Below are 24,593 nucleotides of genomic sequence, written 5' to 3'. Positions count from 1 at the left end.
ATGGAATGAACTGTTGACTACTGACATACACGACCACTTGGATGAACCTCAAAAACATTACGGTGAGCAAAAGAAGCTAGACACACAGCATTACATCATCACATACTGATTACATAAATGTATGATTACATTTACATGAAGTTCTAGACTAGGAAAGACTAATTTAAGTCAACAGAACTAAGAACACGGCTTGCCTCTGAGAGGAGTCAGGACAGACTAGAAAGAAACAAGGGGGAATTTTCTGGGATGATGAACTGTTTCTCACCAACAGAAGGACAGTAACTTGGATGTATACATGTATCAAAACACTGAACGTATACCTCAGATGTGTGCCTATCACTGAATGTAAACGTTATCACAGTTTTAAAAGTATTTCGAATTTAAATAGTGCAAAGATATTTTTAAGCTTCTCACTTGTTCCTCTATACAAGCCAAAACCTTTTTAACCATGTTTGAAGACAAAAGCATCACTGACACTGAAGTGGCTGTATAATTAGAAAGGCTTGAGAGTTAGTCTTCGTAATTGGGTCTTTCTAATTTGTTTCGAGTACAGTGATTCCTTTGTATTAACCAAGCAAGAACATTAGTTAAATAAAAGGAGCCACTGAAAATAGACTTTTCAACTGAAATTACTTTTTAGTTCCATAATTCAGATTCTAATGTGTACTCAAACGTAACTCCTAGAAAGAAGTCAACTGAAAAACTGCAATATGCCTTCCACCTCCGTCTTAAGCAACCCAGAGCCATGAGAACGCTGCAACGCAAGGTGGAGTGCAAAGGTTTGGTTCATCAACACACTGCAGTTAATTTAAGAAAATGGGTCAAAAAACTAGCAAGACACCAAAACACAGGTGTATGCGGCAAAATAAAACTGCTGCTCTTCCCTGAGGACTCTATAACTTATTTATACTTCTAAAAAAGATGGGAGGACAGCCCTCCAAAAGCAAAGCCTACCAAAAGGTACTGAAATAATACCTCCCAGGACCTACAACAGTACCGTGCACACAAGTTCTCAATAATGATCTCTTTGACTGACATTCAGCGATTCCACTACGAGGAAGAAAACAAGCCCAAAACATCTGTTGCCAGGAGAAAAGACCAGCACAACACCTGCCTCCAAGAAGGACTAGTAAGTCCTGAGAGCAAAGAGCAATACAAAGAATTTTCAGTCAGTACAAAAACAAGCAGCATAAACAAGGTAATAAACAAACCAACAATCAAGGCCAGAGGATAAGGAAACTGTATGAGTGACTTTTAAAAAATATTTTTAAATACTATATTTAAAATTAAATTATGGAACATACAGCTTAAAAGAAAAAGCAAATAATATACCTCTTAACAGATGGTATAAACTATGTAATCTGGATGAGAGTTTACTTTCTTCTCTATAAAAAGAGTCACATAGAAAACACAAGCATTAAGATGTTTCAAGTGAGAGTTAGCAGCAACTAGAAATCACAGGAGTTCAACAAATGCATTCTACTTCTTTCCCCTCCAAATCACCAAGGATCAAATTTTAACCACTCTGTATTTCTCTGTTCACAAAAGTTATTTTATTCGTGGCAAAAACATTTTAAAATATTTGACACACAAAGTATAAAATAATCCCACCATCCAGAGGTAATCACTATCACCATTTCTGTCTTTATCCATCCAGACACGTGTTTGAGAGTCACACACACACACACATATTTAGACATGCAAAACTATGGAGGAACCTAAGGGGAGGAAATCTGTCAGCTTGCTCTTCCACTGAACGCATCACGAGCCTCTTTCCATGTCCAACAGAGCAAGGGCATCCTTTGGCAACCTGCAGTTCCCTGACCATCATTTATTCAACCTTTTAGAAAAATCTATTTACATTGGTTCCACTTATTTTCAACGCTGCAAACAAATACCCGGTGCACATATCCTTGAACACATCTTAGATTAACTCTTGGATAACTTCATCAAAGTGGAATTATTGAGCCAAGGACCTTCAGGCTTTTGATACTGTCACGAACAGTGTAGGGTCTGCAATTTTACTCTTCTTGCAAGTTAAAAAGGTAGCCTGCCACTGTTTCATGGAGGCTGTGAGAAGGCACGAGACTCTCAGCCACAGACTAGGACAATTCATTACTTTTAACAATAGCAGTAGCATTTGGGCCCAGCTCCCTAAGCCCCAATTCCCATTGGGCCATCTGACAAAGAGGGCCAGGTGACCCTGCGCAAAGGTAGCTGTATTACAGGAGGGGCGCTGAGTTAAGGGAACTGTTATAATGTGCAGAAGGCATGGCTGCCCCCTGCTCCAGGGAAAGATGCGTCTTTCCTAGATGCTGCTACAAAAACATCCTTGAAAAGATTGTCGGGAACAAAGGAGGGGCCTTGCTCCCCCGAACATGCAGAGACATGACAGAATTGTGGAAAATTCTTCTGGCAGTCAATACTTCCAAAATAATCCCAACAGAATAAAAAATACCTGACCAATAGTTTTGATTTTTGCCAATATTAAGACAGGTTAGAATTCTCAACTGTTACAATTTTTATTTTATTGAATATATTTTATATACTTAGTGATCATTTGCTTATGTTATTTTTGGATTACTTTCTCACATTGTTTGCCCTTCTTTCTACAGGAGTGCTCATCTGTATATACGGAACATACTGAATATGTTAACTCTTCCATACTGAACATATTAACTTTACTACATATATTAATTCTTAGGCTCATGTGTAAATATTTCCTCATATTGTCTAAACTTGTTTATAGTGTTTTGGGGTACTTCTGTATGATCAAATCATTCTTTTCCTTTATGGCTTAAAAAGGCCTAATACCAAGAGTAGTAGAGTAGTGAAACCAAGACAACTTGGAACTCATTTTTACTCATTCTCTATCACGTCCTTAATCATGAAACTCCCAGCTTTAACTGAACATGCTGTCACCTAATAAAACACTATATTCACCAGTCTCCTTTGCTGTGAAGTACAGCCACGTAACTAAGACGTAACTCATGAGATGTTTACACAGTGTTGTTTGAGAACTCTGGGACGTGTCTTCAAAGGGTGGGCATGGTCTCATTCAGTCTTCCTGCAACCCACTGCTTGGATGTGGACCATGGTAAGACCAGCAGCCCTGGAGTTGTACCACGGAAGTCTGGAAGAAGCCTGGGTACGTGATTACCTCGTGAGGCCAATACCAGATCTGAAATGCCTTCTGGAATTTTCTGACATCAGTGAGAAATAAACTTGTACTATTTGGTGAGTTTTCTGTTTTGCAGATAAGCCTAAGGCTAACACACCATTATTAAAACATTAAAACACTTTCTTCTAATACATGTAAAGTTTGGTGTGAATTAATCTGAGATCAATATTGGCATAAGGTACAAGGAAGGGATCTAACTTTTCCCCCAATGATTAAGCCTTCCTAAGTATGTCTGAGACGTTGTTATATTAACTCATACATGTTATGAGTTCATTTACTTGAGGGCTGGGTCTAATCATTCATGCTCCTCCAAAGATAACTCTCTCCCTCAATCTCTCTGTTCAGAAGACACTGAAAATGGAAGGTAAGATTACCATTTTTTAAAATAATAATCCACTTTTGCTTCAATATTTTAATGAATACAGTTCAGGAACCAAAGTCGGAAACATCTAGATCTACAAGTCATACCTTATCAGTTCCAGAAGGCACCCAAGCAATAGCATAACACCTACTAGCATTCTTATTCTTTAACTGCTTTACAATAAAATAGTTTATATCTCCAGAGATCATTTAAAGCTTAAAATCTACAAAACCTCTTCTCACTCTAAAATATGCTACAAACACAATACATTATCAGAGTAAGGAGAAGTATTACCTAAAATGCTGAAAGAATAAATTACTGGGGGGAAAAAAAAACAATAGAATTAATTTTCCAACTACAAAATACTACAAACTAATGAAGAGGACATGAACTAACTAATGGGCGCTGGATTCCCAGGTTTCCCTTTCAACTACTCACCCCCAGAATGACCTCCACAGCCACTTCCGTCTGTCTCCCCCGCCTTAACAGCTTCTTAGATTTCTCTCTCAGAGATCTTTTGCCAAAACACCCTTTCACAGGTCTGACCTAATCTAGGCTCGTACTGGCTCTGCGCTGGGCACAACGTGGTGCTAAACACGACCCGCATAAATCGGGCCTCCCTGAACCTCGGTTCCGTAGCTCGTCACTCAGAACAGAGCAGTCACCAGTAGGAGAACCATTTCTTACTTAACATCTTCTTTAGCTTTGTCTTGGTTCCTTGGGCTAAATATATTTGCCTACAGTTGAAGAATCTGGCAAAAGGGAGCGTTCTACTATTCTACCTTTTCTCTAAGTTTCAAATTATTTCAAATAGCAAGAGAGACAGAGAGAAAGAACAAAAAGAGAAGTTAAATTTAGCTCGTTGGGGAAAAGCAAGGATGTGTCCCAGAAAGTGTCTGTAACTGTTCATATACTCTGCCGTAGCATTATATTAGGGAAAGGAAAGGCTAAATGTTTTGTATACTGAGTTTCTAAAGCACTGGTGTAAAACCTAAAGGAAATGACCTAAGCCAGTGAAATACCACTTTTCATGATCTCTTGGGAAAAAGAGGGAAAGAAGTATTAAGGAAAATAAGTGAGAAAAAACATTAATAAGGAAAAAAAAATTTTAACCCACAAGTTCTAAGACTATAGAATGATTTTGTGGCTCACATGCTTGACCCATGGGACAAGTTCTAAGGTTGGAAAACAGAATCTATAAGCCTCCATCTCAGAGCACACCTCTATTCGTCCAATGACATCTATTTTTTCCAGACCTACTTCACAGGCTACCTCTTCCATTAAAGCCTCAACACATCCCACCCCGGTTCCCCAATCCATCCTCAAGACACACACCCGACCGGAGAGGTCCCCTGTGTGAGCTGCTAAAGCATGTACCTGAGCCTCTCTTCCGGGAGGTTTACGTCTATGTTTACATCACTGGAATTTGCCCACGTCTTCTCTCCCTTTTAGGAGGCTGCAAGTACCTTGAGCACAAGAACCAAGCTTCTCAATCATCCTTGTTTCTTCAATACCTAACACAGCACCTAAATCCAGGGAACTCTGCAGTATTTTTTGAATAATGGTAAAAATTAACTAACGTTAACTAATTTGAAATAATTACAGCACTCCTTTCAAAGCACTAACATATACTGAGCATTTCAAAACATTTCTACCCACACTCCCATAAAACATTTAAAACATTCTAACACTCAAAGGGCAAACAGCTATCTGGAAGCCACAGCTAACCAGAACTCACTGTCCAAAGATTCTAGAAAGCTCAGGGTTTTGTTTTTGTGGGTTTTTTTAAACTACACTCATACTTCAAAGAAGAGATGTATCAACTTTTCGCTAGTATTAAAAGGATGCTCATTTTAAATCTAGAAGAAAAAAAAAAACTCCAGCAAACTTTTGGACTCTTTTTAAAAGATGAACAAATACCTCTTCAGTTTCAGGAGCAACCTGGGAATCAGTAATCTCATCTAATTCCTCTTCAGCAACACAGTCTTCCTGCTCTTTCATCCCTTGTTGCCCACAAGCCTGCAAGTATTCTTCATCCTAACAGCCATTAAAGAGAAAGTAAGTTTTTCTCATATAGCTTTGGGGTTTTTAAGCACTTTTCACCTTCATGACTCATGCTTAGTTATGTTAGCAAATTTTACTATGGCAATTATCAGACTGAGCAGAAAAGCACTAAGCACAAAACCAGAATGGGGCCTCCCCTGGGTGTTCATGAGAGCAAGAGAGCAGTACGCCAACCCAGTCGCTACAGGGAGTGACACGGACCCTGCTTCAACCTCCAAGGGCCCTGACAAGTAGCTCTTCTTCAAAGCAACACAAAGGAAATATAATCTTAAAAGAAAGTGTGTATGTGCTTGCACAGAGCAGCTCAGCAGCAGTACGCGGGCTGGAATCATGCCCAACTCGAACCGTTTTTATAGCAACAGAAGACAACAAAAGTACGGGCAATTCAATTCAACTCAGGAGCTGTATTAAAATTACATGTTAGAATTAGTTGCTCCATCAGCCGCTCCCTTGAATTAGAAGGATGATTTCCAGGTTTGCATGAAATGTAAGGGCATGGCAGCAGGCAGGCATCTCTTGAGGGCATAGAGAAGGAAGCAGGCAAGCTGGCTAGAAACAACAACTGCAAGGAAAGAAGGGCTCCTACAGGTATCACTACAAGTAACATGATCTGATCCCCTCCAGGGGAGCTGAACTCCCCAGTGCCCCTAGCCACCAGCTCAAGTGAACAATAGGCAGGAAGGAAGAGCGGACCAGCTGCGGGACCTGCACAGCCCTACTGCCCAGAATCCAATAGTCTCTCTACAAAGAACAGCAGCTGTACCCAAGGTGACAGACCACCTTAGTCCCCACAACTGTCTCTCAAGACTGTCCAAACACACTGCATTTTACTTCCCAAAAGAAACTGTTACCATCCTACCTAAAAGAGCAACTACCACTACCCATGATTCACGGAGAGCAGAACTGTCGGATACGATGCTAATCAAAATTTTCAGCCAACATACAATGGAGAACAGTCTACACCACTGAACTCTCACTGGGAAACAAAAATCTGCTATCCATTACATAAATTACCAATCTGAAATTGTTTTTACAGAACAATGTTTTATGAAATCTCAATCTATGTTAACTTTAAAGGCACTAAGTAAATCTGGTTGTGCTCAAAAGTATAAATCATCTGACAGTGTTCTAATATTCTGTTGAATAATAAATAATATACATCTCTTCCTAATACAAGAACACAAGTTTTTACATCAAATCCCAATTCACTCTCAAGATTAGGACAGCAAAATTCAAAAAAAATTTTTTGAGTATGAAAGGAAAGAACACCACAATTTACTACCAACTTTTTATGGGAAAACGCAGTTTCTTCATATGTAAGACTGTCCCTTCCAATTGTAAAATTCTGCGATTTTATGATTCCACTCCCAGTTATACACAAAATTCCTCCCTGTGACGTTACGTGTGAGCTCAAATAGAACATACTCGTGATGAGTACAGTTAATTCTAGCTTTAGAGTACAAGTTAACAAGTCCTAACTAGGATATGAACCACAGTTAAATAAACCATTTAATAAACTAAAATACCACTGGGACACACAGGACTGCAATCTACTCATATGTTTGTTACTCTAATAATGAATAATTAATTAATCTGTGCACCAGTGACAGCCTAAGAAGACAGTAAGAGGCCCGCACTGCAGAGCTGGAGAAAAGTATTTCACAGCTTAAGTCCATTTTTCTCTTCCCATGCAAAGAAGAGGCAGTGCCAGATTCTACCACTGTGATAACTATAAAGAAACCAATAATCTTCAAAAAACCGGGAAGAAGGGAAGGAACGAGTGTGGCTATAAAGCTGGATATACTGAGGTGAGCCGATACTGCTCACAGGAAGACGTCTAACTTCGCCTTACCTTTAAACTTCACAGCTCTCTGTGAAAATATTTGGACACGTTCAGTTAAGTGAATTTATTTACTTTAAGATTTTTTTTTTAATTCTGAAAAAATTTATTTTAATGTGGAGAAGTACTGTGAGTATACTGAATTTGCATTTTTTTCTTTTCAATACCTGAATCTTAGGCACAAGATGCTGGATAGTTAAGTTGGATTTTATACAACGAGGGGCCTAAATGTAGCCTCAAGTTTGGAAAATAAGAAGGGAAAGTCCTCACTTACTAAAAATTCTCTTTACAACAAACTGCAAGAACACCAAAGTGAGAGATACCTCTTACGTGACCATGTATAAGTGCTATCAAGCACTTTCCACACTGTGATTTGTTCCACTAAAGTCTAAGTTGACAGAAGGCAGGGGCCATGCTTCATGCTTCATATTTCAGCAATACTTACATCCCCACTGCTTGGACACTGGTAAATATCTGTTGAGCTTTTGAATTTACAAGGGATGTGACTGACTGACCATCTTATTTTAGGAATGAGCAGTAGAAATACTAAAACGCTCTAACCAGGGAATAACGGGGCACATTTTTAAAAGATCTTGTCTTAATTTTTAAGAATCATTTTAAATCACAGTGTCTCACTTTAACATAGTATATGGACACACCAGTAAACCAGAGAGCACCTGTCCACACTACTGAAGGGTTTATTACCAAAACAAACCATTACAGAGTTATCGAAAAAACAAGGACCCATGATGCCTTTTACAGGATTCTGTTTACCAAACCCAGAAACATTTTTTCATTACTGTATCTACTAAAGAGAAAGCATTCAAAAAGAATAAATCTTAAAAACAACACTGCGATATATAAACGCAACTGTGTTTGGAACTAAATATTCTAAGGCTCCACATAAACAATTAGTGTCTTGCAAAACTACACACACACACACACACACACATTTTTTCTCAAATGAAAAATTACCGACTCTGAATGGAAACATTAAGAGTTAAAGGCAGAACTCTAGCCCGAACGCCGCATGCCTCCACCCATTCCAGCAGCCCCACTCACACTGCACCTCGGGGGAGACCAGCACCCTGAAAGCCCTAAGATTCCATTGCACCTATGGAGGTCATGTCCTTCCAACATAAATTTCGTTAAGTGCTTATTTCAAAAACAAATCTTTTTTAATGATAAATCATGAAGACAGATGAGCCATCTTTCACTAATACCTTTTTCTTTCTTGACAGTTCAACCGAAGAAAAAAAAAAAAAAAAAAAAAGCTACCAACCAAAACCACCTTTCTGAAATAAAAATCAGTGCAATCTTTGCTTCCTGATTACAGATAACAAATTGTGTGTGACATTTCCTAAACTAACCTCCAATCTCTTTATTCATGTTTAGACAGTTCTCGGTTACAAAAAAGGATGAATGAACAGGACATCAATCACTCTGGAATATTAGCACCTTAAAGATGTCTTTAGCAGGTCAATAATCTTTTCACCTTAGAAGGACTTTATCAGATCTTGTCTAAAGCCTGGATAAAAGCCCTGCATTAAGTACTTCTAACAATTGACAGTGTATCTCCACCACACAAAGCTGTTTTCTTCCTCAAGGTCATGATTCTGTGCAGCCTTCCAGGATGACAAAGGAGCATTACCTCTGGCCAAACAAGCTGTCAACACAAACTTTGTCATAGCGCAGATAAAGAAACTGGCAGACAGTGATAATAAGGTCTAATTTCCCGCCCTCCCAGGGGAGGGAAACAGATTTCAAATCAGTCTAGAAACCTATACCCAGGCAGCCATGCTATCTTCAGCCATACAAAGGAGAAAGACTCACTGTGAACTCATCTAAAGGCTCATTGATCTCGATGTCTAACACCTCGTCACTGTACAGCTGCTCCTCCTCCGGCTCCCCCACGTACTGGATGTGGTCCTCTGTCAGCTCAGCACCGTGGCCTTCATACTGTCCTTCTTCCGGGTACTCAGGAGCATACAGTTCAGATCCATCAGACTTGTGATAAACGAGTTCATCCTCTCCTTGTTCATACTCGGATTCCTGTTCTCCAGACTGGTCATTAGTGTTGTCAGACAGTTCAAATGATGTGACCATGCCAGATGTGGTATTCAGACTAATTGTGACACCCTGAGAACTAGAGGGGACAAAAATACAAAGAAAGGCAGGCAACTGGAGTGAAGCTCAAAACTAAACCATTGCATAAGTTAACTGTGAGAAAGACCGGTGAAAAGTTACTCCAGTGACTGATCAAGGCACACTGACAACAACAATGACTGAAAGCAAAACTCAACGTGCTACCTACTAAGCCAGCACTACAAACTCCACCTGCACACCGCAGAGCTCAGTGCGCGATACGTACACGGGGCCAGCACCAGACTCCTACTGCATAAGGTGCCCCCTCTATCATCAGCTTTAGCTTATCTGACCGGGAGAATCAGACCAACCATGAGAAACAGGTCTACCTGGCAAAAGTCCAGGACTGAAAGCAAATGGACTACGTTTCATTCTAACTTCCAAAATGAAACGGGTGGTATCTATTTTCTAAAACATCCAGGTAAAACTAGGAGTATTACTCCATAAACAGAAAATCACAGATGGAATTTTAAGAACAACTTGTTTTCTTTTTTAAATCTATGACGCAAACTATAAACTCCTATTTAAAAAATCAAAATATTAAAAATCTGCATGAAAATACATTTCAGTGTTCAACTGAAGTTTATACTAGCCACAAATTTTAAAAAAAAACACTTAATTTCTGAGTAAAATAAACGAAGGCAGTTTTAAAACTGCAAAAAAAGAAATCATATTCCACCTGTTAAATCACAACAGATAAATGTCAAACAATTAAAAATGCATAATAACACTTAAAATGCAAGGTTTTGTAGCTAGATCTAAGTTTACACTTATTAAGTATCCAATCCTAACAAAAAATTGAACATGCCACATACACTTGAAGACATATGGCTAAAAAAATTCCAAAGGTTTATTTCAAGGGCAACTTAACTAACTCAAAAGATCAAAATATAATAATGATGTCACAGAATGGAATTGGGAAACAAATAACTGACAGAATAGATTAATTTAAAACTTGTTACCCATAAAAATTACTTTATGTTAGAAAAACTATTACAAATCTATAGCTCAACAATGAATGGAATATATTTGTTAACTACATTTATAAGCAAGAAGTGTCTCTATATTTTCACAATAAATGTTTCCTCATAAAACTGAAAAAATTATTCCACCTAACAGAGTATACTAAATGCCTCTTCCTCTTCTTATAATTGCATTACTATGTCAGCAACAGAAAGATATTCTTTATTGCCATGCACTGAATATTTGTGCCCCACCCCCCCCCCCAATTCATGTGTTGAATCCTAACACCCAATGTGATGGTGTCTGGAGGTGAAGCCTCTGGGAGATGCCTAGGTCATGAGGGTGGAACCTCATGAATGCGATCAGTGCCCTTACAAAAGGGACCCGAGAGAGCTCCCTCCCACCTTCCAACCACGTGAGTACACAGTGAGAGGGCTGGGGGTCCTCACTAGAACCCAACCAGGCCAGCACCTTGACCTTGGACTTCCCGGCTCCCAGAACTGTGAGAAATAAATTTCTGTTCTTTGTAAGCTACCCATTTTATGATATTTTGTTATGGCAGCCCAAACAGACTAAAACAACTATATTCAGATAGTCAACTAGAGTCGAAGTACAGTCCAAAGGAATGTTCAAAATGGCAATTCAGTTACTACATATGTATAAATAAAAACTGTCTAAAATGAAAACAAAAGCAGTAACATCAAACTGTGACCAACAGTATTAAGAGTCGGAGGCCACTGCCCCCCATCCAAATAAAGGAATTCTTTAAAAGAGCAGTGCATATACCTGTACTGAACTTTTATAACCAGCACTCAACAGAGCTCTCAGGTCGTTAAATGCAAGACCAACACTGACTTTAAACAGTTGATGTATTTATAGAAAAATATATATGGCTTCCACATCAAAGAGTTATATTAATATCCTGTTTACAATATAATCATATGTTAAAGATACAGTACATTATCATTTATATCCCACTATAATTATAAATTAGTTACTAGAAATTTAGTTACATAAAGAACATTTTTAATGAGCTAATACTGAGTACCTGAAATTTTCTTCGTCTTCGTTATCACTCTGTAGAAGATCATCATTTAGCTCCTCATCTGACAAATCCGATTGATTCTAATTAAAGTAAGAAATCTAATTAATGCATGTCACTTCCACAAAAAAGACTTGTTACAAAAGTGCAAAATTACATTGACTGGATTGTTTCTAACCTTGTTATTAAAACATCTGCCATTCAGAAAGTTTTCTCAGTTTGATATAACCATTTGACAGTCTAGATTCTACATATGGCCTACTGGCTAACTACACCAGACTAATTTTTATTTATTTATTTTTTAATTAATTTATTTATTTATGGCTGTGTTGGGTCTTCATTGCTGTGCGCAGGCTTTCTCTAGCTGCAGCGAGCAGGGGGATATTCTTTGTTGCCGTGCACGGGCTTCCCACCGCAGTGGCTTCTCTTGTTGTGGAGCACGGGCTCTAGGGCGCGTGGGCTTCAGTAGTTGTGGCGCACGGGCTTAGTTGCTCCGCGGCATGTGGGATCTTCCCGGACCAGGGCTCGAACCCGTGTCCCCTGTACTGACAGGCGAATTCCTAACCACTGTGCCACCAGGGAAGCCCCAGACTAATTTTTAGATGCACAGTCAAATAAGTATAGAAGCAGCAAGCATAATGATCATATTTACTGTAACTCTTAACGAAAGAAAAAAAAAGGAACGAGTCCTTTGGCAGTACCCTATAAACAAGTAATTTTTTCTTATCATAAAAAAAAATGGTATCCTTACTATTTGACTAAATTTAGCACAACAAAAGAAAAAAATAGTGGAATTTTAGAAATAAGCAGATTTTAGATAACTATTGTGCCCAACTGAAATGGTAATGGACTAAAAGAAAACTCTGGTTTGTCCAGTACGGATGAACACATGAAAAATAAACACAACTTAGACCCTCTCTCTTGTTCTTGACAGGCTTGTCTACTCATCAGATCAGTAAGTAGAAGCAGCCTAGTGATTCTGCCAACTGGTCAAATTTCTACAGTTCCAGGCTTTGTTAGGCTGCATGCGTGCGTGCCGGTCTCTTAGATCCCGGGGCACCTCACACTTGCCTACCCTATTAAAATGATTTCTATGGTGTGTGTGCATTACTACTCCCCGACAACACGCACACAAGGGAAGAAAGAGGAGGAAAAAAGGACTTGAGTTTCTACTTAAAGATGAACTGGAGTGAAGTGTTTCCTCAGGCAAGAGTGGAATAGCTAGGGAGGACTCTGGTCAGCGTGGTCTGCAGGAAAGCAGGGCAAAAAAGAGTAAGAGAAAGTGGCCAAGAATGCCTGTGAAGTCATTAGGGCCAGGTGGGCTCCCTGATAGAAACCCAGGGCAAACTATGATACATCAGCCTTGCCCAAGGGTAGAACTCCAACTTCATGTCCAAATACTTTACTACATTTAAACATTGTAACATGTAATTGGTATTCCTCACTAAAGCATTTAAAATAATTACAAAGGAAAAAAATGTGTCTACGTTAGGGTAGTGGAGCCCCACGTACAGTGAGTGCAGTTCAAGGATGTGCAAACTAATTCACTGAGTCAGAAAGGACACAGTCCTCCCCTCCCCTCTACGACCATGACACAAGAAGGACTGGCCCTGGCCCCCCAAATCACACTGCACATGCGGCATCCTGAGGCCAGAGCACAAGCTCAACATGGGCAGGCTGAGGGGCACTCTCCCTGGTTTTTCACTTTCAGTCACTATGATCAAGTGGGTTTACAGGTAACGGGAACTAATCCTTACTTAGAGTTACAGGTGATGACAGAGCCACTTTTTAAAGGAGAAAATGTTGGGGGAGGCCAAAGCCAAGACACCTGCAGGCCTATGGTGCAATAAGAAACAGAAAAGAGAGCGGCTACAGCAAATTCATGTATTAGAGAAGATGTTAATGCAACATAGTAAGTTACAGGAAAATGGCAAAGCTGGTACATCTAGTACTGGACCTTCATCAACTAAATTATAAAAGGAAAAGGAAAATGTAATCAGAGCTGACAGATCAGACAACTGATGTGGCCCAATCGCCTAAGAGTACAATGAGCTTGAAAACAACTGACAGTAAGGAGCCATCACAATCTGAAGACTTAAAAAAACCAAGCATGAAAAGCTATCTTGATATTTAGTGAGAATAACAAGTGTCTTTAAACTGTTAATAAGTAAAATAAAAATTCAGTATTTCACTTTAATTTTTGGCTTTTTATTTTTAATGTTTCATACTGTTCAAAATATATTGGCAGGGGACTTCCCTGGTGGTGCGGTGCTTAAGAATTGCCTGCCAACGCAGGGGACACGGGTTCGAGCCCTGGTCCGGGAAGTTCCCACATGCTGCAGAGCAACTAAGCCCACACGCCACAACTACTGAAGCCCGCGCACCTAGAGCCCATGCTCCACAACAAGAGAAGCCACAACAATGAGAAGCCCGCGCACCGCAACGAAGAGCAGCCCCCGTTCGCCACAACTAGAGAAAGCCCACACGCAGCAACAAAGACCCAACGCAGCCAAAAACAAATATATATATATATATATATATGTAGAGTTACATATATACATATACACACACGATATACAAATAGATATACACATCAACGATAACTGCTTCCAAGATTTTACTTGATCAAGAGTTTAAAAAAACCTACATCAGGTTTTAGACTTTTATTCTTATTTATCTGAATATTTATCATATTTGAGTATGTTTATTTTTATGCTTATCTCTGAATATTCCCAAAAAGTAAATCCCAGCTCCAGTATGCAAATACTAACCACTGAATGTTAAGGAAAGAGCTGCCACTTCCTTCAGGCAAGTGGCAGCTTTGCTGCCGCCTTCATAGATTCAGTGCCTGCTAGAGTGCCTTGGCGTAGCAGGAGCTAGAGTACTTGCTTCAAAGGGTTTAGGGCTTGAATTCTAAGTTATCAAAGAACTTACAAATTAAACACTCAACTCTTTGTGCATTTAAAAAGTAATTCGATTCACAAAATTTTAATCTATACCCAACTTTCCAGTAACACATCCCATGCATAAGATGTACTCCTATATTTTAAATGCAATTAAATAACTATCATTTAATTTCAGGAAGATCTGTATTTCTTACCTTTTTGCCAGAGAGCAAATCTTCTCCAAGTAAGTCATCTTCAAGTTCACTGTGGAAAAAAAGAGACATGACAATGTATTATTCCTATTACACACTGCGAAGTTTGTAGACCACTGGGAAATTTATCCAGGACTTTAGGGTTTGGGTACTTTCACATTAAGTTTGCTACATTTTCCTTTATTAATAATGAAAACATATTTTCAAATATATAGGGAACATCTGGTCCTTTAAGTATGGGAAGCTTTGCTATAACTAGCGGCTCTCACTAGACTTCTGAGTTTTTTCACCTCAATATGAGATCTTAATTTCTCTGGACTTGTTCATTAATGAGCAAAAGCAGAAACTATAATACAATATCTATGCTTTCTCTTACCTACGATGAAATAGGAAAAGATAGATGCCCAACGTCATTAACTAGGAAAATTAAAAACCAAAATCACTGAAAGACCATTTAACACTCAAACTGCGAAAACTGAAAATGTTTAAAAATGAAAAATCAATGCTGATAAGGACATTCAAGTAAATCATAACTAAGAGAATTATCTTTATAACATGGGAGTCATGTCAGCTGTCTGCAATTTTTTTGTCAGCATGTTTATGTTTTGAAGCAATCAGAAGGAGTTTTTCTCATAATTAAAATAGAAACCCTTACCAGATGAAAAACCTGAAGACATTTCCCACTGTATGTTCCTCTAACTGATGAAGATGGCTACCACTAAATTATGTCTTTTAAAAGCAAATGACTAAGGACCAACATCTAGAAGGAGGAAACGCAATTAGACTATGATTCTAGGTACAAATGCCAATGGAGATTTAACTGCACCAATGTTCTTATTATGATTTGCTACTTTTTAAATAACGGCTCTGGTTACAAATATCTATAAGTTCTATAAGTTTTGAGTGCTATTTTACCCAAAACCCATGTTTACTGTGCAGAATGCCAGAATATCCTGGAATGAACATATGAAGTTACAACAGAAATTCTATATACTACCTTTCAGAACCAGAAACAACTCAACAAGTCATTTCATTCATGCACTGAATACCTCTTTCATTATCTTATGTTACCCTACATAAATCGTATACCATCATTTTATAGACAGAGAAAATAAGGACAAGATTAAATGATTTGCCCAAGGTCACACAGCAGAGACAGATTCAGGACAAGAACTTAGCTCATGGAAAAAAATCTTTCATGGACCTGTACAAGTAAAACGGTTACTAGAGACTGATGTATAACTTCTTCCAACATTTTCAATTCACAAATCATCTAATCATCTTTCAGATACAATTTTTGTATCTTCAGTGTTACAATCGTTTTCCATGGACGAGGAAAAAATGCTTTCTAGTCACAATATTTACAATAAGCGCATTTGAGAATGTGATTCTAGATTACCCCCCAAAAATACAAGCATCCCTTTGGGGACAAGCATCCCTCTAAGTAACTGAAAAGGGAAGGTAATACCATTTGCCCAGGGGAAACTAACTGAGGAGAGCTCTTAAAACCATAAAATGAACAGGTGCTGGTAATCATACAAGCAAAATTCCAGAAAGTATTTGCTGCTGACAAATATATGGAAATAAGAAATCAGTCTTGGACTGCCACCTATTTTTTCTAAACAAAAGCATTTTTTAAAAGAAGATAAATGAAAACTTTACCAGTTGTAAATGAGTGGAGTGTACAGAGGTGGAGAACAGTTGTTTCCATGACTAACAAAGGCAATAATAGCATGAAATAAGAAAGCAAGACGGGAGACAGAAGGATTAAGTGCACGCGACTACAATATGCATAAATTATAGCTCAAGAAATCACTAACGCCCATTCAGTGTGCGACGTGCCAAGAATCACTCCACGCGTTTCACACATACTCGCTCTTTTGTTGACATAACACAACCCCAGCAACCAGACACCTACATCATTCTCCATTTTTTTCAACGTGAAAACAAAGAGACCGAGATGTTAAAAAACTGGCCCAAGGTCACCCTGCCTCCAAGTCAGAAACCAGTAGATGAGTTGAGAAGTCTGGCTCCAGAGTCCAAACACTAACTACGATGCACACACCCCACAAAGGTTAAATGTAGTTAGTTCTCTATTGTTATCATAAAGTTGGATCCTTACAAAGAGGTACACAAAAGGGAAGAAACTTGTAAAATACGAAACACTACCAAAATTACACCAAGTGTCACCAAAAACAACAATGAATGAATGGGACTGAATGGTCCAAATCGAGTCCTTTCAAAGGGGTGAGCAGTAATGCTCGTGGACAAGACGGTAACTGTTAGGAAGTGACAGGAGTACCAAAAGGATGAGGAGGCTTCCTGCATTCAACGGCAGAGCTCCCACAAGATTTCACCAGTAAACACTACTGGAGGGAGAACAACCTCTTTGGCAGGTATTTCTTATCAAAGATGAGAGACAACCAGCTCTTAGGGAGCAAGTACATTTTTACTAACAAACAGAATTATACTAAAAGACTTTTTCGGGAAACAGGTATTTTGCAGGCAGTCACCTGGCTGCAGCCTTTCAAAATGAGAAATCTAAGTGACAACAAAGACTGCATATGAGTTCATCGTCTCCGTGCCTCCCCACTCCAGGCCACCCTCGTCTGGTCCCTGCCGGCTCCAGGCCCTGGAGAGGGTCTCCGGGAACGGCTCCCACGGGCTCTCCGGTTCCCCCGGCCTTTCTTCTGGATGGGCTCAGCCATGGGAGGTCCTAACAGAATGTCACAAAGCAGGAGGAGAGATGCCCCCCCCACCTGCTCAGCTCCAGTTCCACCCCCCACACAAGCGCAGCCCTGGCTGGGCCCTCGGACACCCCTCCCCCGCGGGCCTGCTGCTGCTCCCCCAATGCCACAGCTGCTTCTTTAGCCCGGCCCTGTCAACGTCCCCGTCATCAAATGACCTTCAGTGGAGACCTCCTCAACATGCTCTTTCCTACCGGGACGTACACTGATACGTTTTGACTCACTCTTCTCCTAAACTTTCAAACTTCTCCTCTACCATCCAGTACATGGAAGAGGTGAAGAGAGGACACTGGGACAAATGCTAGTCACACTGGAAAGAACAAGAAAAACTAGAGCCCTGTCTCACTGCAAACAAAACCCAATTCCATCATAGCAGAAGACCAACTAATGTCATGACAACCAAAATAAATTCCCACTGAACAAATACTGGGACAATTCAAACATTAACAAGAATAGTAACTACAATGGATTAAAAAAACACATGCAGTATTTAAATCTATGCATTTGAAATGATTCAAAAATAGAACTCACCTCTGGAGGATGCTAAGCAACTGACCCATTATTTTGAAAACTGGTAAATAAAAGTAAAGAATCAAGCACTTATTCTGTACCTCAGAAGAACCAAGTAGTTTACAGAATTACCACAACTAACAGAAAAAGAAGGAATGACAGAATGAGAATATCACCACTTGCATCATCTAATGGCTGGTAACCCCACAAAAAGTTAACAAGACATTGTGAAGCTCCTGACGGAGGAACACACCACCAACTGAGACACTGCAGAGCCCCTACTCCCGCCCAAATTCAAACCTGGATCTGATCAACCTCCAGATCTAACTATGAATTTACAGAAAATGCAAGAGATGAAGGAACATACTAAAAACACTCCAGGAGATGCAATCACCAAAAGTAGAAATTCTCCAAGATAAACCCCTTGTTTCTTCAACAAAAACTTCAGGGAACTAACAAAAACTGTGGAGAGAACTTACAGATGAAACAACACTTAAAAGACCTACCAATCAATTATGAAATATGGATCTCATCTGGACTCCAAGTCAAACTATAAAAGAACACACAGACACATATCCACACTATATGTGTGTGTATTTGTGATATACTTATATATGCATGAGACAATCAGGAAAATGTGAACATTAATAAGACATTCCTATTAAGGGACTTCTTTTTAGATATAACTCTATTATGCCTATATTTATAAATCCTTTATTTTTTAGAGAGATACAATCTGATATATTTTCAGACGAAATTATGTCTGTGATGTGAGGAGGGTTACAGAGATCACAGATAAAACAAGAGTGCTTCCTACTGACACCGCTGAAGCTGAAGGATGGTATATTGCCTGCACTGTACAATTCTCATATACACTTGAAATTCTCAATAAGTTAAAAAAAAAAAATCAATCAATTTAATCAATTTCAGGAGGAAGGAAGGAACGAAGGAAGAAAAGGAGGGAGGGAGGGAGGGACGGAGACCAAAAAACACTTTAAAACTTTCATAGGAACATACAGAATACAGGGCAGGGAAGAATTTCTTGAGGACAAAAGGCAGAAAGCAGCTTGACTGACATCACAGGCCTCCTGGAGAGCTGCCCTCAGGAAGGCCACGGTGTCACCAAAGAGTGCTCCTTACCAAATGCACAACCTGAATCTAGGCTTGAGGAGACACTAGCAAAGCCACACTTGAGGGCTGCTACAAGATAAACAGTGTGTCCTCTTCAAAAATGTCAAAAGTCATTAAAGACAGAGGCTTTACAGAAGCCTTTACAGAAGTCTTTAAAGACAGAATTCTTCCAGATGAAGAAACAAAGAGGAGGAAAAGAAACTCATTTTTGGCTAGAAAGCACATTACTGGGACAACTGACAAACCTTGGATAACCAATGTAGATTCAGAAGAAAATGGCATGATACAAACTACTGCAAACTACTGTCAAATGGTACAGGAAAGAAAAATGTTCTATGTGTGTGTATGTGAGCGTGTAAAGAGGGAGAGAATAACATGAATATGACAAAAAGCAACTGTGAGTCTGAGAGAAGGGCTTCTAAGAACTTTTGGGTTATTCTTGCAACTTTCCCATAAGTCTGAAAATGATTTCCAAACACATTTTTCATATTTTAATTTTAAAAAATAAACAAAAACCATACAGGAAAAGATTATAATGATATTATTTATAAAAATCTACTTGAAGACTATTAAGTTTAAGACAATACATGCCACAGACTGGAAGGAGATATCTCTAAGTGCAAAAAACAAATTTCAAAAAGTATAAAGAATCCCTAAAATCCATAAGGAAAAGACAAGCAACCCAAACGAAAAACAGACATAAATACTACCAGATGACTAACAGAACAGAAAGTCCAAATGATGAGTAAACTATGAAAATACACAAGACTTTACTCAGCTCCCCATCATAGTCTTTTAAATAAAACTAGTTATCAGTACTTCCAATAGGACCACTGCTTATATAGAAAACTTTGCTCTAAGCTCTCACTTTTTTATGGACTACCTTAAGAGTCATTGAGGGTAATCAACTTTATGTAGACTAAAAGAATTACATAGTTTTTAATGTAGATTTTTCAGTAAAACTTCTGGGACATCACAGTTTTCAAACGGCAACCAGGTATTCTTTTCACAGCAGTATATATCATTGTTGTTCCTTATTCAGGTCTATTGACCTTCATTATCAAACTTTCTGACTGCAACTCCAAGGTAATGTTCACATTTTCAACACAGTATTTAAGACGGTAAGAAATACGTAACGCGTAGTCATCATTTGAGAACTCCCCCAACTCAAATGAAGGCCTCTGTGCGCTTCTCCAGTGCACATCCCTCTAACCCCTACTAGAGCGCCTTCCCAGAAGTAATCACTACACGGAACTGACATCTATCATAACTGTCGACATTTTTAATAGAGAGTGTGTGTGTGTGTGTGTGTGTGTATGTGTGTGTGTGTGTGTATTCCTAAAGGGAGATTTCCATCTTCACTAGTTCTCAGAGCAATACAAATTTAAACTACGAGATACCATTTTACACAAATTAAAATAGCAAAAATGTTAACGTCTAGCCAAATATTATGTAGGACGTGGAGGAATTCTGTCGCTATTGTTGTTGTAGGCGTACAATTACTCCAACAATAGCTCTGGGTGCCCACCAAGTCAGGAGCATCACTGTATACAAACAGAGAGGTAAGACCCCCAGTGCTCCACTGGCAGCCCTGAGACAGCACAGGCCTGGGGTAGAAGCCCCCACAAAGCCTTCCACCTGGAGTGCTCGCCCCTGCCCTACTTTCGCCCAGGAAGGACCAGCCTGCCCAGGAAGGAGCATCAGCAGCTCACACTGCTGTCAGTAAAGATCTCCGTGTGCCCTAGCGACAGGAGATAAGCCAGCACGGACCCTGCACATGACAAGGGGTTTCCGCACCTGTCCCAGTCCTCGTCTGCAGCTCTTCTCCGCCAGGACCGCTCTGCACCAGGCTTATCAAACTGGTCAAAGTCATCATCTGTGAGCGAGAGGCCACGAAAGTCAGTCTTAATAAATTAAAACAGACACACATTCAAATACTGAAACAACTTGTTTCATTTAAGGATTCCTGACACGACATTTTAAAATACTAAAATTTCATATACACCAGTTATAAATGCTTTAGCCATTTTCAACAATTAAAAAATTTTAAAGCACATATCTACCTAAAGAAAATCAACTTACTAAACACTATTAGGCATGAAAACTGACAGAATAGTTTTTTTTAAATCATAAATTTAAGTAAAACTTTTCTTTATAAAACAATGGTTTTTGAGTACATATTTTTTACTACAACTATATAAAAAGGGAAAATAGCTGACTTGGCAAAAATTAAAGAGACTTTTCTAATACTTTTTGAAATTTTTACATTTTTCCAAATTAATCACGGAAAACACCCTATTTAAGGGCAGTAGAGATAATGTAGAGAATTAACAAACAATAGAAATACAATACAAGCTACATACATAATTTTAAATTTTACCAGTGTTCACATTTTAAAAAGTAAAAAGAACCAGACATAGAAAACAAACTTATGATTACCAAAGGGGACAGCGACGGAGGGAGGGAGGGACAAATTAAGAGTACAGGATTAATAAACACAAACTACCATAGATAAGCAAAAAGGATTTACTGTACAGCACAGGGAATTATATTCAACACCTTATAATAATCTATAATGGAATATAACCTGAAAAAAAAATAACTAAATCACTTTGTTGTACACCTGAAACTAACAGAATATTGTAAAACAACTATACTTCAATTTTTAAAAAAAGAACTTAAAAAAATTTTTAAATAAAGACGAAATTTAAACAGGTTAAATGTTGACAACATTTTAACCTAGTGTATCAAAAACATCATTATAACATGTACTCGATACAGAAAAGATTAAGATATTTTACATTTTTTTCCATACTGAGTGTATATTTCACATATACACCACATCTCCTACCTCATTTTCAAATTTATTTTTATTATTAGGAAAATAAAAGAATTGGAATTTAAGTTTTTCATCTGAGAACACATGCAAGCAAAGAGGCTTGAGAAGCAGCAGCATATGTCTCCCCAGAGAGTCTACCTAGGGGAGCCAGATGATATAAACATAAAACCCCAGGAATTTTTCCAGCCTGGGGCTAGAAATTAACCAATAAAGTTCTAGCAAAGTAATACATCAATTCCTACCATACACTACCAAACAGAATAGGTGCTTTAAAAAAAAAAAGAAGACGAAGAATGAGAGATATTAAAGAATTAGCATCCTTGGGGAATTCTGCTTCCAGTATGACATCAGGAGGAGCTCCACCAACCCACTCTCTGTGAAACTGGTGAAAATTATTTTTAATGAAATGACTATTTAATGTCTCTGGAATTGATTCTAAATGCATACATTAAATGGAAAACACTCATCCAAGAAACCTACTCAAATCTGGTAAGAACGGCTACAGGATTCTGTGGTTTCTGAACCAGAACGCACTCACTCCTCCCCCTCGCAGCTCAGTGAGGCACCAACTCCATCCACTCTAGACCAGTGCAGCCAAGAACACACACCTCCGCATTCCTCCCCCTATGCAACCTGCCTGGCGCTGAGTTTAACTCCCGGGCGTGAGGGCGTGAGGGCGGGGGGGGGGGGGGGGGGGTTCCCTTCTTTCACCCAGGCCCCAAGTGTGGTACAGACGCCACCGGCGCCCAGATCACCCCTGCCCCAGCTCACGAGGTGGGGGTTTCATACCGAGAGGTAAGCAAGCAGATCCAGGGCTACTGCCAGCCCCCGCCCCCCACCCTGCTGCCACCCAGGCACTCAGCTCCTAGAGCAAGGGTGTCACCCAAGAGACAAGTGCAAGTGCATCACTGTCCCCACCCACAGCACAAGAATTCGGGCTCAGAGGCAGCCCAAGGGGCAAAGCAAACCTTGTAACAACAGAGCTCCAAAACTCTCTCAGAGAAGCTAACTTCCTTATGAACAGAGTACAAAAAAAGTCCTAAGCGAAAGGTGCTCTCACAAACAGTGAAGGTTCTGGAGAGAGATTATTAGAAAGATAAGAGTCACTGGAGATAATAACTGAACTGCAGGATGTCTAGTGGACCAGAGAGAAATGAGGAGACAGGGACCAGTGTCCTCACTTACTTATAACAGATCTCAGTCACTGACCTCAGACACTATCCAATCAAAGGAGCCTGAATTTGACTGGCCAGTCTGTAAAGGAAATTATGGCCCAGGCACTGTGGAAGGTGTGGTCAGAGAAAAAGACAGAAGGAGCCCAGCCAAAGCACCACCATCCCAGGGTGACTGTGGGCATGCCCAAGGCTGTGGCCCCCTTGAGGAGTGACATCAGAAGCTTCACACTGCCCAGAGTGGGGTGTTGGGTGGGAACAGACTTCACTTGAAACCTAGCTGGTCACCAAACAAGTAAACAAGCAAGTAAAAACAGGCCTGGGGTGGAGAAGTGGGAAGACCAGCATTCAGCCATGACACAAAATATTATCTAAAATGTCCAATTTCCAACAAGAAATTACAAGACATGCAAAGAAACAGGAAAGTACAACCCATAACCCATCAGAAAAAAGGCAGGCAACAGAAACTGCCTGTGAGGGACTTCCCAGGCAGTCCAGAGGTCAAGAATCTGCACTTCCAATGCAGGGGGCACGGGTCTGATCCCTGGTCAGGGAACTAAGATCCCACACACCATGAATGTCAGCTTTAACAGACAAATAGGCCATTATAAGTATGCTCAAATAACTAAATGAAACCATGATTAAAGAACTAAAGGAAGGTATGATGACAATGTTGCACCAAATAAACAGTAATTATAAAAAAGAAACAAAAAAATTCTATAATTGAAAAATAACTAAAATGAAAAATTCACTAGAGGGGCTCAACAACAGATTTGAACTGGCAAAAAAGAAAGAACTGGTAAACTCGAAAACAGATCAACAGAGATTATCCAATTCAAAGAACAGAAAGGAAAAATGAACATAGCTTCAGAGAAACATGAGATACCATTAAGCACACCAATATATGTGTAATAGGAGAAAAAGAGAAATAGAAGCAGGGAGAAATATCTGAAGAAATAATAGCTGAAAACGTCTCAAATTTATTTGTAAATATTAATCTACACATTCAAAAAGTTCAACAAACTCAAAGTAAACTAAACACAGAGATCTACAAATACACACATCATAGTCAAAATGTTTCAGAGACAAGGAGAAAACCTCAGCAGCAGCAAGAGAAAAACAACTCAGCACTTACAAATGCGATAAGATTAACAACTAATTCTCATCAGAAACAATGGAGGTCAGAGGCATATACCAAGTGCTCAAAGAATTCTATATCCAGCAAAACTATCAAAATAAAGGTGAAAAAAAGACATTCACAGCTAAACAAAAACAGAAGAAATTCGTTGCTAACTGACTCTGTAGTTGATTGAACTGTGTGCCCCAAAATGACACGTTTAAGTCCTACCTCCCCATTCCCCCACCTATGAATGTGACCTTATTTAGAAACAGGGTCTCTGCAGACATAATCAAGTTAAGATGAGAGTATTTGGAAGTAAAATAGAAATTTAAGACTTTGCAAAGCTTGTTTTAAAAATAAATGGTACAGTACTATCGTTTT

General features: G+C 39.2%; 1 protein-coding gene across 10 annotated transcripts in view; it reads right to left on the bottom strand.

Moving 5' to 3' along the window:
* RBM33 (RNA binding motif protein 33) overlaps window positions 1–24,593 on the bottom strand; it is a 118,208-nt gene that overhangs the window by 82,177 nt on the left and 11,438 nt on the right. For 7 of the 10 annotated variants that reach the window (XM_082473762.1, XM_082473765.1, XM_082473764.1 and 4 more), the window contains exons 2-6: window positions 20,879–20,957; window positions 14,697–14,745; window positions 11,603–11,679; window positions 9,280–9,592; window positions 5,463–5,579 (exon numbers count right to left, since the gene is read on the bottom strand). In XM_082473762.1, coding sequence (XP_082329888.1) covers window positions 5,463–5,579; window positions 9,280–9,592; window positions 11,603–11,679; window positions 14,697–14,745; window positions 20,879–20,957 — 635 coding nt within the window. Of the gene's footprint in view, window positions 1–5,462; window positions 5,580–9,279; window positions 9,593–11,602; window positions 11,680–14,696; window positions 14,746–20,878; window positions 20,986–24,593 lie in introns of all 10 variants that reach the window. The other 3 variants (XM_082473761.1, XM_082473763.1, XM_082473756.1) reach the window with 2 other exon arrangements.

Source organism: Balaenoptera physalus (genome assembly GCF_965194825.1).
Source record: "Balaenoptera physalus genome assembly, chromosome: 8".
NCBI lineage: Eukaryota > Metazoa > Chordata > Mammalia > Artiodactyla > Balaenopteridae > Balaenoptera > Balaenoptera physalus.
Note: the sequence above shows the minus strand (reverse complement) of the source record. Positions and strands in the feature narration are given on the sequence as shown.